The sequence below is a fragment of the Aphis gossypii genome, chromosome X (genome assembly GCF_020184175.1).
Source record: "Aphis gossypii isolate Hap1 chromosome X, ASM2018417v2, whole genome shotgun sequence".
In the NCBI taxonomy this organism is placed as follows: domain Eukaryota; kingdom Metazoa; phylum Arthropoda; class Insecta; order Hemiptera; family Aphididae; genus Aphis; species Aphis gossypii.
This window is the reverse complement of record NC_065533.1, coordinates 14,447,003-14,463,262: the sequence shown is the minus strand read 5'-3', so window position 1 is coordinate 14,463,262 and position 16,260 is coordinate 14,447,003. Positions and strand designations below refer to the sequence as shown.

The 16,260-nt window shown below is 25.6% G+C and overlaps 2 protein-coding genes across 2 annotated transcripts; one reads left to right on the top strand and one right to left on the bottom strand.

Annotated features, from left to right (window-relative positions):
- Window positions 1-229: 229 nt before the first annotated feature.
- On the bottom strand, window positions 230-9,864 carry LOC114130836 (microcephalin-like). Its single transcript, XM_027995903.2, has 8 exons — window positions 8,827-9,864; window positions 7,144-7,253; window positions 5,390-5,581; window positions 2,285-2,464; window positions 1,218-1,657; window positions 979-1,144; window positions 813-890; window positions 230-738 (listed from the first exon to the last, which is right to left on the bottom strand). Exons 1-8 carry the CDS (start codon window positions 9,356-9,358, stop codon window positions 442-444), a joined length of 1,995 nt encoding a protein of 664 aa, XP_027851704.2. The 5' UTR covers window positions 9,359-9,864; the 3' UTR covers window positions 230-441.
- Window positions 9,865-12,789: 2,925 nt separating this feature from the next.
- LOC114130835 (endophilin-B2) lies at window positions 12,790-16,204 on the top strand. Its single transcript, XM_050207057.1, has 7 exons — window positions 12,790-13,107; window positions 15,011-15,152; window positions 15,215-15,334; window positions 15,391-15,553; window positions 15,626-15,692; window positions 15,762-15,803; window positions 15,932-16,204. Exons 1-7 carry the CDS (start codon window positions 13,042-13,044, stop codon window positions 16,202-16,204), a joined length of 873 nt encoding a protein of 290 aa, XP_050063014.1. The 5' UTR covers window positions 12,790-13,041.
- The last annotated feature ends 56 nt before the right edge of the window (window positions 16,205-16,260 follow it).

Genomic DNA, 16,260 nt, shown 5'->3' with positions numbered 1-16,260 from the left:
TCCTAGGCTGACAAATCATCTTCGTTCAGAATCGTTTTTAGTATACCATGATAAATATCATTGGATTCAAATTTAACACTCCTATAATATAATATACCTAATAGTGATCCACACGACACCTAATGCATAGCAGAGCGGTTCCCACTTACCCGCTTTTTTTTTTATTGATTATATTGCTTTCAATTTTAAATTCTAGTAATGAATATTAAATCAAAATACAAAACGATCATAAAAAAATTATAAGAATTTATTATTTTTTATATTTGTAACCAAAATAGTATTTACTTTATTATACAATGATTTTTGATAAGAAAATACACAAAATAGACAAAAATATATAGTCTAAATACATACAATGTGGTCAAAATAAATAAATTATAATACTATAGCAAAAATGTATTCATACTGGTTTATATGAAAATTATTTCACAGCTCAAAATATCAATATTCATTAGTATTAACTAACTTATAATGATTTTTATTCAATAATATCCCTTGGGATATGCAGTCTAAAATCCATTTTTCATGAATATTGTCATCCATTTGTGGCGTATCACCTATCACAACATTTGCAATAGATTTGGTACTTGTACAATGGCCACCACAAGCATTCACCAATCGTTTTAAAAGTTTGGCAGGTGATTTACAGGTATCTGATATATATATTTTGCCAGCATTATCAAATATATGAAATTTCAACACTGAACCAAATGTTGAGCGACGTTGTATTTGAAATTCCTTAAAAACACGTTTATAAATAATTATTTAAATATTTATGAAAAAATAAATATACGTGAATTAAGAATTTTTACTTTAACAGGTTCCGACAATTCTGAAATTAAATAGGGTTGATGAGATAACCATTTTCCAGTTCTGTGTGATTCGTATACCTGAATAATGAAATAACAAATAAGTTTTATTAATAAAAAAATTTTGTACAAAAGTATAAAAATTCAAGAAAAATTTGTAGTTTCTTACCCAATCTTCTGAAACGATGAAACAGCCATAAGACATTGCAAATACTATATCTAATGATTGATTAGATTGTGATTTGGTAATTAAATAAGTAGTCATAGGTTTCACCTTAGTATGGAAATTGAATTTTCCCAAGTTTTTTATAGATGACTTCAAAATTTTCGTTTCACTGTTTCAACAAAAAAGTTTAAGATAAAATATAAATAATAATAATAAAAATCATATATTTTTTTTTAATTTACTCTTTTGTCATTCCAGTACAGGCAATTGACTGTAATACTATATTGTTATTATCTGCAAAAGAATCTTTTGGTGTCTGGTAAATTGTAGAATTTATAGGCATTCTAGAATTACTGTCTTTAGTTTGAGTTGGAAAATTTGTGACTTTGTGAATGTTATTTAAATCCTCATCAGAAGGAAATAATAGCTTACGAAATCGCTTTCTAGCTTGAAAATTTAAATTTAGTCGTTCTTCAATTTTAACTATTTTACTATCGAGTTTTTTGGATGTTGTATTCTCCTTTCCATCAGGTGTGAGATGCTTTCTTAATATTGAAATTGGTATTGGCACATTTGACTCGTCCATTAGTTCATTTGGTACAGGACTATCAATTTCATTTAATACTTTACAAAGGTCATCTGATAATAAATTTACGATATTGTCTGATTTATAAATATCATCCTTAAAATAAAAAATTAATATTAAAACAAGAATAAGAATAGAACAATATTTTTTTTAGAATAATATATACTATTAAGTTAAGTTTCACTATTCCAGTCTTTCAGTAATAACAAAATAAATTTTAACAAATATACAAAATAATTTTATAGTAAAACATTACAGCTGTTTTTAATTTTTAATCTTTAGAAATTAAAACAAATTGAATATAACGAAACTAAAAAAGAAAATCTTCAAAATGAGAATTAATCATTGTATGTACTTTCTAAATAATTTTTAGTGATTAAATAAAATAGATAAAATATATTGATATCCCTATAAAAAGTTTTATAATATAAATAAAAATAGGTTCATGTTTAAAAAAAAAGAAAAAACTTCTTGATTCTTAATAAGGTATTGATTATTATTTCATAAAATACTAAAAAGACTTTTACTTATTTATAAATTTAAATTTGGGCAGTATCACTATTATAATAGTACACTGAGTGATCTTGCTTAATGTGTGTTTAAAATTTCAATTATATTTATAATAGTGCAATATTTAAATAAATGAATATTTTATCTAACGATTACATAAATATATTTATATAATATATATTGTTAATATAATTATTAACAGCAAAAACTTACTAGCTTATTCACAATATTTGTTTGAGGAGTAGTGTCACTGTTAGAACACTTTTCTTCATTTCCATTATTATGGTTTATACTGAGATTGAATTGTTTCATAAGGTTATCACAGTTTGATTTAAATAGCTGATCTCGTTCAATATTACTTGGTTTAAGAGACTTTTTATAAGTCTTGAGTTTCTGAAAAATAAATTTTTATTTATTTATTAATAAATTTTATACAAACAAAAATATTAATTAACTATCCGTAGCATCAATTAAACTAATTAGTATTCAATGTGGGTGATTTTATATGAGTACTATAACAGTGAAATGCATCTCATATTTTTTAAAACTAGATGATTTTTATCCAAGTTGTATTCTACTAACAGGTGAATTGTATTCCAATAGTTTTTTATTATTAGATAACTTGCGACCCTACATCACTGATTCAACCCATTTCATGGTAATGTTAAGAAATTTCTACATGTCATCTTACGACAATTTGGTTTTGAATTTGTTTGAATATTTATTATTACAGTATTTATATTTATCAATCATTTATGTAATTATGTATTTAAAATATATTACTGAACTGAATGTCTTAAAATTTCAATTAAGTTGTAAGTATATTGATGTATAGGGTAAGACAAATTATTTAGTTAAGAGTAATGCCTTACAATTGTTAGTCCGATTTTTTTTTTTTTTAGCACAATTTTTTTATATAATAGCACCAGATTTTTTTTGAGGGAGGGGTCATGTGTCTGTTGTAAATTATTGAAGGTACAATCGAAATATACCACCATATAAATATTATTTATACGGCATAATAACTGTAGATTATATATCATTAAAAATCCAACTATGGCATTAGGTTTTTGTAATTCATCAATAAAAAATCATCTTGTTTATTAGTTTTTTTACATATACAAATAAATAGAGCCATGAAGTTCAAAAATACCGTTATGTAGTTTTGGGTGAACAAATGAACATAAAATAAATTTTTTATAATACATATGTAATACCTGTTGTTTATCTTGCAATAAATAAATATACATACAAAATATTCTAAATTAATTATAGCTAGTGTATATTAATCATTACTTATTTATATCTGTATAAGACTATGTTCTATAAACATATAATCCAAAACAACCATCAATATTGACATACAAACTATTTCGTTTTAAAATTTCTCCATCCAAAGTTAATGGAATACAAGAATTATTTCCTATTTCACACATGTATTTAAGTATTCAGATACCTCAACAGATACTATGAAATAATAACATTATATAGGGGACATAATAATAATTTAATACATTTTAATAATCATTTAAATGAATTGATGAATAAAATTAAGACAACATAAATAATAATAAGAGATATTAACAAAAATAGTGAAGATGAATCTAAAGTGAATTATTTAAATTATTAATTGTACACGAAAATGTAAGTTTTTAATTCCTACAACACGAATAAAACAAGAAGGGTAAACATTAATGATAAAATACATGTTTTCACATATTTCATAATTATTCAATTTTTACTCACATATTTAGACAATTTTTCTATTTTAACAAGTTTCTATTAAATTTCAGAGTGATTGAAAGGTTAGCACAACTAAACCAATAGTTTACAAGGTTGTATAGTATCGTATTGACATTCAGCAGTGTCGACCAGATGTATTTTTAACGTGGCTATACGAATTCCACACTAACTATCGTGAAACTCATCATGTTCTTCTATAGTATAAATTATTATATTTTTCAATTTTTTCTAGGTACGATTTTATAGGTTTAAATATTAGATATACTATCTTAGTTTATTAAGATTAACAAATTTTAATTACACAACAAAAGAACGAACACTGCGATAAGCTGTAGATTGTAGTGCATGTTTTGTGGGTTTTTTGTTATTCGTTATATAGGTACCTAGTGACGTATTTAAAAAGTCTCAGAGGATACACATGTACCTGTTCGCATAAGGTACCCGAAGTAATAAATCGCCGATAGTTTTTCTTTTAATAATTTATGATAAACTATTAAACCATCACTTTTTTTTTTTTAAATTTTCAAAATTAATAAAATATGTAATAATATTTTTTTTAAAAGTGAATAACATAATTTTAGTAAGATGGGTGCACCTTTCTCTCCATTCTTAATTATATAACATACGATTAAGAAGGGGCCATTGAAAATTTCACCAGGCCAAATTTTTTAAGTTACACCACTACCCGCTGGTACATATAATATAAAACCAATAATATCGAAAGTAATATCTTCTAAAACTTACAAAGCAACAAAATAGGTATGTTTCTGAATTTCCAAATTAACATTTAAAAAGTGACGGTTTAATTTTACATAGTACTACTGTTTACTAGTAAAAAATCTATAGCAATTAAAGAATGATTTTAGATAATAATCATTTTCAAACTAATAAGTACAGAAAAAAAACAAAAATAGAAAGTTAAAATTCAAACAGTCTTTTTCATCTGCATCTTCATCAAATGCATATTTTGAATTTTTTAATATATTTTTGTTGTACTATTACATACTTTAGTTTTATATACGATAATGAATGGACCTTTTCTCGTAACACAATTGGAAACTTTTTTTCATGCAGCCTTGCCAGATTTAGTGTTAGTTATTATATTATTATTATTAGTAATTAATATTATTTGTCCAAACTTTGTTTTATTTTCAAATAATCAATTTAAATTAAAAATTACTTTAAATTAATCAGCATCACCCACAACACATTTTATATTTACGGAGCAATGTTTTGAAACACTAAAAAAAAGATGCATTGGCATCAAAATCCTAGCCCTAGTGATGACTAATGATCATTGAAAAGCAGTGGTGTAGCCAACGTGTAGGCCGGGCCTATTAAATGAGTGGTCAATATGACTAATATAGGTAGGTACTATTAGTTTTAAAATTTAAAATAAATACATATAATAAATGTATTATATACAATATTCATTATTCAGTTACTTACTTTTTTATTTAATAAAAATATTCATTGATAATCCTTACACCAAAATATTGGACCTACCCAAGAAAAAATGTCTAGCTACACCACTGTTGAAAAGCAATTTAAAATTAATTATTGAAATTGACTTACTGGAATATTAATAATTTTTGATGGATTTTTAGTGTATTTTTCCATACCAACAGGCGGATAGTCAATTGGATCTAGTATCTTATTAGCTAATTTGCTATATTCCATCCACCTTGCTGAAACTAATGGAATGTTACGTTTAACAGCTTTATTATATGTACTTCGGTAGCCATCACAGAACATCACATGTGTAACCTACAAACAAAATAAAAAAAAGCGGGCAAGTGAGTACCGCTCTGCTGTACATTAGGTGCCGTATGGATCATTATTATATATTATAGGAGTGTTAAATTTGAATCCAATGATAGTTATCATTGTATACGAAAAACGATTCTGAACGAAGATGATTTGTCAGCCTAGGATATAATTTCTAGTGGTTGGTGAAAAAGGTGGTTTATGTTTTAATGGCCTGAATACAACAAAATTTAAGTTCTTTTATAATAATTGTAAGCTAAACTTATGAAAAACCTTGTATTAAATTTTCAATTCTTTTAGCTACTTATACAAAAAATTTTATGAAATATACCTACAAAATAATTTGCAAATATTCATGGTTTTGACGAATTTTTGTCAATATTTGAACTTCAAATGCTAATAAAAAAAAATTGTGCCTATGTATTCTTATAATTTTTTAATCACTATAAGAATAACTTAAGAGGAACTTTGTATTAATTTTTCAAGTATTTTGATAGGGCCAAAAAAACTTTATCGACACTTCAAAAATATTTTTTCAGAAAAATTGAAAATTTCAGTTGTCTATAAATAGCTCAAAAAAAGTCAAAATATTTTGAAATTTAAATCACGTAAAGAAAACGCGAATCTTAATAACTGGTAATATTTTCAAGTATCTACGACTTATACTTTTTGAATAATAACAAATATTTAAAATCGTTTGAGGATAAATTGTTATCGTTACGCAATTTCATAAAAATTTAAAATTCAAACACACATAAAATTTTTCCTATAATGATGTTATGAGTTTTCTCTATAGCTACTTAAAGGAAAACTTATGGAAAACTTAGTGTTATAATTTTAATAATTAGTTATGAACACAAAAATTTTTATGATTTTTCAACTTCAAAATTACTTTCAAATTTTCGCGTTTTCGACAGATTTCGTAAAAATTTGAACTATAAACGCTTATAAAAAAAAATTGTGAATAACGATTTTTAATTTTTTTTAGCTACAATAAAAACAATTCATAAGGAACCTTGTATAAAATTTTCAAAACTTTTTGGTCGTTCAACAATTTTTTATCGACACTTTAAAAAAAATTTCTCAAAAAAATCGAAAATTTCAGTGGTCTATAAATAACTCAAAAAAAGTCAAAATTTTTTGAAAATTTAACTATATATAGATACCACTGACATTAACATTTGGTGAAAATTTCAAGTATTTTCAATGATTAGTTTTTGAATTACAACGACAAAAAAAAATCGATTTGGTCGAAATCTGGTTTTTCGTAAAAATTGCCGTTTTTCCGTCATTTTTTTTTTGTTTTTCTCGATTTTTTTGAAAACTGTTGGAAAATGTTAACTTTTTACCTCTATAATGCACCAAGGATATTCACTTTTACATCGGAAACCACCCCCATAATTTGAAATTGGAGCATTATTTCGACTAGTTATGCTGTACACAGACACAAAAAAAAAACAAAACACACACATCATTGTAAAATCAATACATTCATCACTTCGTTCAGAATCTAAAAATTAAAGAAAAATGTTTAAGGATTAATAACTTATCATAACATTTACTTTTTTATTGAATGTTTTTTCAACTTTAGCACCCAAATTAATGAGATGATTAGCAATGCTGGAATCACACTTATCATTGTCGATTTTGTAATCAATAAATGCAACAACTCCTAAAACATAATTATTAAACATTTAAATCTTTTTAGGCTTAATTAATAAATTAAAAATACGTTAATTTAATAATTAGAAATAATAAAAACAAAGACATGTCACAACTAAAAAAAAACCCACTTGGTTATATATTTCTATATAGTATTATTTATGTAATATACAGAGTGATTTTTTCATCAAACAACATATTTAAACAATTTAACAATATTTCAAAATCCATTTACGTTTATAATATTTTTTTTTATATATAATTTCCAGTTGAAATAAATCAATTTTTATAAAAAATTATATTTTACATTTTTTCCTGGTTTCCTAACTTTTTTGTATGCTTTTTAAGTGCTTAATACAAAATACTTTTTACAATGTTTGTGATCAAATGCCAAAAGTTTTAAGTGAATATTTTATTAAGTTATTTAAAATCAAGCTCTTCGGTAAATATATTTTATGAATCAAAGTCAACAATTATATTTAAGCCAGTTAAAATTAATTAAAGTAAATAAAATATTTAAAGAAAAAATTGATTTTTTCTTTTGATTGATATTTAACTGCATACTTGAAATGCAAAAATCAGGAACGTTGTACAATGTGGCATATTTTTTTGTTTCTTTAATACACATTATATGAAAACGTGCAAAAATCTTATGGATACAGACAAAACTTAATATGCTACATGTAATATGGTATGAATGAAGCTCACTGAATCTAGTCTATCTACTTTAAATAATAATCATATACCTATATGTATAAAGAAAAAATTATCAAAAAAGTATTATTTACAACACTATATATGGCATAGGTAACATAAGTTAAAAAGTAATACAATTTATCAAAATTATCAACAATTATAAGAAATTAATATTGTACAGTATAAAATAATATAATACTATTGTGACATTTCTTTAATTCTGGAATTACTACTATACTATATATTTTAACATTTATTTAGTATATACAGTATATTTTACACAATTTCAACACTCATCAATTATTTGGACGTATGTTAAAATTTAAAAGACTATAGATACTTACAATATCATATACATTAAGATAATTTAACTAAGAAAGTACCTCACTCACATGGGTTGTATCAGTTACACTAACATAGTATAACACACCATATTTGCAATTACCAAAATTCATTTTATGTTATACCTAGCTTTAATACTAGTCAATTTACCTATTATTAAACTTAAAGGTAAACATATTATCTAGGATATTTAATACTTAGGTTTAATTAATATTTTCATGTTTAAATGAATTACACCAATGTAAAATATTATAATACTTATAATTGGCTTTAAAAATAAAAAAATATAATATTAATAAAATTGTATAAAGTGCTCTAAATAATATTTGTAGCTATAAGTTTTATAATACCTAGATAGGTAAATTAACTTTAATATTGAAGCTGACAATATAAGATGGATTCTACTAAACACAAATTTGCTAATGTTGTACATATAAGACAACAGACACAAATGAGCCATGAGGTGTTCTTTCAAAGAAATTTATTCAACAACGGTTTATTTTATAATAAATACTTAGGTATATCAATGAAATCTGTTAATTTACCTTTAAGAACTTGTTGAGATTTCTTATCATTATCATTACTTTCTTTTTTTATTTTAGGTTCATTTCTTATAGTTGTTATAGGACTGTTTTGTAAATGTTGTACTCCGCTAACATTAAGACTATCGGTTGATGCAATCGAAACATTACTTGGACTACTGTTCATGAAGGAGTACAATTCCTTTTGTGCCTCCATCATTACTTTCATCATCCTTGGAGTAGGAATAAACACTCTTTTAGGTCTTATCACTGGAGTATCAATTAAAGTGTCTTTATTAGGCAATTTCTTTTTCCTTGATACAGGCGTCTTCTTAACCGATTTGTTTTTAGCATCTGCATTACTGATGCACACATCAGGTGGAATAATTTCGCCAAATAGGTCAATCTGAATTTCCGACGATGTTTGGGAATTTTTCTTAAATGCAGAATCTATACACAATTCTAAATTACGATCCAATGATATTTCATCCGAATCATAATGTAGTTTTCTTTTTTTGTGACTACTAGTCCGTCGCGGTTTATTTTGCGAAGACATAATCGTAGTTGTACACCACTATGTACTAGGTAAATGATAATATCGATTAAAATCAAGTCACGTCTGATAAAATAACTTCACCAGTTCTACTCAGAGTTCATAAACTTTTAATTTTCATAACATAAATGAAAGGTCATAGTCTCTGAACTATTAATAATAAATTAACGAACTCGCCGAAGTACGACAATGATGACGATAAACGAAAATAGTACCCACCACAACTACACTGTCTAGTGTCTACACGTCTACACGAACGACGAACGTACGTTTGCCACTTATCGCAATACTACACAACTACACAAATCGACAATCGTTTAATTGACAATAACGACGTGTTTTAACGGCTGTTGTTGTTCACTGCTGTATGTTCAGCTCATGAATTTGATTCGGCATAATATACCTAACTACCTATGTTCAAACATACTAAAACACATCATAAACACGTTTACTGTTTAGTATACTCACTGATATATCTAGGTATACATGATAATAGAAATTCGTTCCGGTAGACGAAAATATAATAGCGGGAACTCGGAGGATCGTGTTATCATTACCTCGTTATCAGATTTTAATGCTTTTTTTTTTCATCTTATCGCAAGGTTTATAGCGTTTTTCATCAAGCCGCACTAGCTGCTGCACTGGTGCACATTTTTATGTTTCACCAGCTATTTCATTGTGCACTAAATTTATAATTTTATGTTCCACGTTAGTGCGCTATGCGAGTTTTTTGCACTCAGTGCAGTGATAGTTGCACGAGCTTCTGGAGCTCGTACCGTTTATCATTATCACGAAAAGTACTGATATTTGATCAGTGCCGGTGCTAAGTTTTTCGCTGCCCTGTGCCAATTACCTATATCCTATAAAATTTCGCCCTTATATAATTTATATATTATTATTAATAAACAATGCCGTCCCTAAAATTCTAAAAAAATTTGCCGACCTGTGCAACCGCACAGGTCGCACATGCCTTCCGCCGGCTCTGTATTTGATAAAAGTGGTAAACGAATATTAAAACAATTTTTCATTATACAAGGTTAAACGAGTAACGACTGTAACGTTTTACAAAATATATAAATCATATAATATTTAAAGTTTTTCAAACTTAATATGGATAGGCATACAATTCTGAAAATCATGGATTACCTTTCTTCTAGTGATAGTGATGACGATGGTGATGAAATTATAAAGTATTTTATGTCCAGAAAACTACAAATAATACCAAAAATTCAAAATTTTATTTTGGACATAGTTCATGTTTATACAGATAAACAAATTAATTATGATTGTTCATGTAAACGTTAGGTTTAGGCTTTAATGAAATTAATCTAATTATAATATTTTTTTTTTTTAGTTAAAGGTAGTTTTAGGGTAGAAAGATCTACTGTGTATAATATTGTAAAAATGTTTGAAAAATCAATTTTTTTTCCATGGAAAAATTTAAATTGATCTTCTGTCACGTCAGAAAACCATATACTTTCTTTTGTATGGTAATTGTATTGTTTGCAAAATACTCTTAATCCGTTAGTAATAAAATATCTAATAAAATGGTTCAGGTTTTCTGCAAATAAATGTTGCCTACGTGATGTGTCTGAACGGTTTGGTGTTGGATTAACCACACAATTTCGCATCAACAACAGAGTTATGGACTTTCTTGTTGATATTTCAGCTACTATTATAAATTTTAACGAAGGAACAGTTAATTTATCTCGAGAATTTCAAAGTAAATTTCTCATCTGTACTTGATAAACGTAATAATTCAGGTTTTTCATATATTATTTAAATCTTTTGAATATCTTCATCTGTTTTAATATTTATATCTTTAACTTCATTAACAGCAGTTACAATATTTTTTAATTCATTTATTACAGGTCCATATGACTTCCTTTTCCTCTTCATAATATATATTTTTTAAAGCTGCATTTTTGTATATTTTTTCAATTTATCCTTAAGCTAAATTATTCTATTTGCTTCTTCAATCGAAATTTTATTATTCATACTACCTCCTCTTTTTGTCTCCTTATTATCAGCCTTAATCTTGTTTACTTTATCAATCTTATTTTCAAGATCTTTTCTTATTTTTTCTATATCCATTTAATAACAATTAATAAACAATGTTTATTATACATTTATATAAATATATTTAATATATTTATTATATATGTTATTTATTATTATATTTTTTATTATAATGTTTGTAAATAAATAAACAAATTATTTTAAATTTTTAAAATTATACATTATTATAATTTATGCATTTCATCTCTAATCTTTTGAAGTTTCTCAAAGAGTGGATTAATAATGGAAAATTGGATTTTTTATTTTTATTTTATATATATTTCAGAGCAATGATGTATAGACATGTCCTAGAGAAGTGTATACAGTAAATATTATATTAGTTATAAAATAAAGAAAAAATATAAATTCATATTAAATTGTTAACACACTCCATGCCAACATTAAAAATAAACATGTAAACATCATAGTTTGTTAAAAATATAAGTCCTAGAACTTTAAAAAATAATTATTTCTAATGAAATTAATAATTGGAATCTGAAAATGTATTTAAATAAAAAACGATTGTACAAATAATTTTTTTTTGGTATTTCTTTACCGTAGTATTTTAGTATTCTGCTGTTATTTTTTTAGGTTTCATACCAGAAGTCCAGAACACACTAGTCGAATTTCGATATTTTTTACAACACTCAAGTAGATTGTCTATATGTTTTATACAACGAGAATCTTGAAAATCATTCTCTAAAACAAACAAAATGTGGTTAAATATTATTATTTAATATTTTAAAACATAGTTACAACATGTTATGACATTATGTAGCATTCTTGTGAGTTATTAGTTTTGACATACATAAATCTAACATTTAAGAAATAAAATTGCAATAAATGTTGATAATTATATTAGGAACATTATTTAAAATTATATTTTAACATGTTCAATTAGTAATTACTACCTAGTACCTAGGTACCATTAATATTTATCAACAGTTTGATAAAAATTAATTGTCATTTAATTACTAAAGCAATACAGTGCTAATTCGGGATGCACTTTATAGGTTTTGCTGTTCTACACTCAGTCTACGTTAGGTACAGGCGTACAGCCAACAGTTATTCTATAATCTATATGAATCATTTTTCTATAATATTCTCTAAATCGACTATTTCAGTATATCTGCGTACAGTAAAATAGTCACTATAGGTTATTGTTATATTCTATATTTTGTATTTCTGTGGTGTTAGCAGTTTAATGATGATTATTTCTTATTAATTCTTATCGCTCGTCATTTATATCCTTAGATCTAAGTTTATATCGAACCGCCGTATCATCTACGCAGTTACTATCACTCACGAATTAAGATTGTTATTATTATTATTATTATTCGTGCTATCACTTCGTCCGGTCCGTCGTATCGGTTGCTTCGGGAAAACGTATGATCATTAACCAAAACGAGATAACGATTAACGACCACCTACACTGCTGTACGAAGGGCACTCACAAATTCACAGCAATCCTTAGTCGTCACTCGTTAGAGATCTCTGCGTTCTGCTGTTATAGTTATATTCATTTCTATTAAAACACACTAATTACGTATCGATCTGACAGGTGACAGCTTAGTCAGTCAGTCAGTGATCCATATTGTCTTTTCGCTACTTTTATTGTCGTCCCCATTATGGACATGGAAAACGTAAAACAGATATTCAGAGATGCTGGCACCGCGATCAGCAGAGCAGTACAAGTAAATAATAATAATAATAACAACGTTATTGATCTTTCAGACCTAGTATATATTATATGTATATGTTTGTGTTTTGATATACTTACGTGTTCCGACAAGTATTTGATGATTGACTTGTATGTTTTGCAGTCAACAGCTGCTACACCATCACTAAATAATTTAACTTGTCATTAAACTATTATTTTAGAATCTAAAATCTAAATAATTAATTTAGAAATATTTTGTGAACATATGGAACTATATATGTTTATTATTAAATAAAACATCAGCTATTCAATTTTAATAAGCATATTAGGCTGTGACGCTGTATGCAATCTACCAAATTAGTTTTTGTAATTTTCTATATACCTAATCAGTGGTGTCACAAAAATTTTCTTCTCAGGGGCAAACATTGAAGTTAACCACCCATAAAAAAATCAGCTGATATACCTGTATATTAAATATTAAAAATAATACAATATTATAATGATAGTTAAATATTGTTATGATCTAACAAAATTACCCATCCACTTAGAATTGTTTGATGCTATTGTCCCAAAAAAATAAGTTCGTGACGCCACTGTACCTAATTAAATTTATATTATTATTATAATTGAGTCATAAAGTAATATAACAATCATACATAATAGGATATAAAAACATGTAGGTGTAATTCTATGTCTATTATTAATATTATGTGAATTATTTTCATTTTGAACTTAACATCAGGGGTAATCCGGTTTTAAATTAGACAAGGCTGAAATTTATCTTTATGCCACACCAATTAACCGATAACTAATTTTTTTATAATAATTTGAATTTATTTAATAAATAATTAACTTTTTGATATTTTTAGGTCATTTCAATCCGAGCCCTGCTTATAAGTAAATAAATTATATTTATAACTTAACTATCTATAATGAAATTAACAAATGTATAATGTGTAAGTTACACAATGTTTATTCATTGAAATAGTGAATAATGAAGTGGTAATAACTGTGTTTTATAATCTTTGTTTCAACATGAATTTAAATGAAATGTACTTAAAATTTGACTAGATGTATTTGCCGTGCATATACTAGATCATGTATCTAATTCTAAGTATCATAGTAGTTTACTATGTAACATTAATGATGATAAAATATAAAATATTAACATTACATAAAAAAAAAGAAACCAATCACCTATGTGATAAAAAATGTATAAGATTATAATTTTTCCTAAATAATAGGTTTATATTTTGTATTATATATTATTTGGTTTTTAATTTTATCATCAATGCCTTCTTTTATTAAGAATTGTCATTAATAACTAGTTATTGACATTTGACATTCATTTCTTACTAAATCAGGCATTATTATTATTGACTAGTCATTGTCAACATTAACTAAATGTCATTTTTTCTGGTAACATATCGCCATTTTTATTTTTATATTTATTTAAATATGCATTGTTAAAGTATTAAAATAATTGTATCATCAAAACATTAAATAATAATATATATTTTTACACGTATATCCTTATTAATTTTAAGAATTTTCTCCCTTTGAATTTTGGATGATATTATTTATGGCGACCAAAAGTATCTGCTATTCAGAAGTTTCACTGTGCATAGAAAATAGATAGTATAGTTAAATTAATTTTTACATATTACATGATATATTTCAATTAAATATGTAAATTATAGTTTCTTATGTTATTTTAGTATTTTACTTGATAACTTGCTATTTATTTTACTTACCTAAAATAAATAAATTAGTTATTAAATATAATACATTTTATTGATATATATTGAAATGGAAACTTAGTTTTGTTTTGTATTGAATTACTTTTGTTATCTAATTTATAACATGCAATAAATATATAAATTATTGTTTATAAGTATTATACTTAATCTAACTTTAAAAAAATTTGTATTTTGTAGTTTACAGAAGAAAAATTGGGTAAAGCAGAGAAAACAGAACAGGATCCAAATTTTGAACAACTCGTCACTTTTTGTGATAACACTAAACAGAACACTGAAACAATATTGAAGAATATGGAATTTATTTTGAATTCTAATCCTGGTAGGTTTTCTTTAGTTTTAAGTTACAAATACTTTGTATACTACAAATGTCATATTTTTTAGGTATGAGAGTGGAAAATCTTTTTTTCTTAGACAAGAAAAAATCTGGACTCAGCAGCTCAGAATATTTAGGAATTGCCATGACAGAAGCTGGAAATGATTTTGGTCCAGATACTGCTTATGGTAAAGTAATTTTCTTAGATTAAAAAAATGTTTTCTCTATATTTGATTTATCTTAGGTAGTGCACTTATAAAAGTTGGAAATATACAACAAACACTGGGACTCAATCAAAGAGAATTTATCAAATCAGCCAATGATTGTTTTGTGAACCCAATGAATAAATACTTAGAAACTGATATGAAAACTGTGGTCAAGGAACGTTCACTATTGGAAAAAAGAAGGCAAATTCATATAATTAATAATTGTTACGCTTGAATGCCTGTTAAGTTAACTAATTATTATATAATATATAGACTTGACTTAGATGCTTGCAAAACTCGAGTGCGCAAGACCAGAATGCTTGCAACAACTAAAGTTAAGGTATATTATATTGTCGATTTATATTTAAATTAAATATGGTTAAATGGATATTTATATATTTTTATGCAGCAAGATGACTCTGGTCCTACTATGGAAGAGTTAATAGATAAGGTAAAACACGGAAATAACTTACTGGAATGTGTTTACTATTTATGTTTTGATGTTTGCTATGTAGTTATGCTGCTATTATTCACTCGTATTAGTTGTTGTTATTTCTAATGTTATTATCATTTTCTTAGGCTGAACATGATCTCAAAGTAGCTCAAGAGGAGTATGATCGTCAGGCAGAAATAACCAAACTATTGATGGAAGGTGTTCCCAGTGCACACCCTCAACATTTGCAGCACTTGTTAGACTTTGTTGATACACAAGCAGCTTTTTATTTAAAATGTCATGAGTCTTTAATGAGTCTTCAATCAGATCTTTCTGGGCAAGTTAAAAATTTTCAATTTATTCACAGTGTTTATTTAACTTTAATAATAAACTCAATCTACTTAGCAAGTTATAGATAATTTTTTAAAGTAATAGTTAAACTTAATTTTTATTGATTATTCATGTATAAAATAAT

Bases quoted from the DNA above. Each gene is read 5' to 3' on its own strand.
- LOC114130836 (XM_027995903.2), bottom strand. From the start codon at position 9,358: ATGTCTTCGCAAAATAAACCGCGACGGACTAGTAGTCACAAAAAAAGA. The intron at 7,254-8,826 runs GTAAATTAACAG...ATTATGTTTTAG, and splicing joins ATCTCAACAAGTTCTTAAAG to GAGTTGTTGCATTTATTGAT. The intron at 1,658-2,284 runs GTAAGTTTTTGC...TTTTATTTTAAG, and splicing joins CAAATATTGTGAATAAGCTA to GATGATATTTATAAATCAGA.
- LOC114130835 (XM_050207057.1), top strand. From the start codon at position 13,042: ATGGACATGGAAAACGTAAAACAGATATTCAGAGATGCTGGCACCGCG. The intron at 15,335-15,390 runs GTAAAGTAATTT...GATTTATCTTAG, and splicing joins TGGTCCAGATACTGCTTATG to GTAGTGCACTTATAAAAGTT. The intron at 15,804-15,931 runs GTAAAACACGGA...TCATTTTCTTAG, and splicing joins TGGAAGAGTTAATAGATAAG to GCTGAACATGATCTCAAAGT.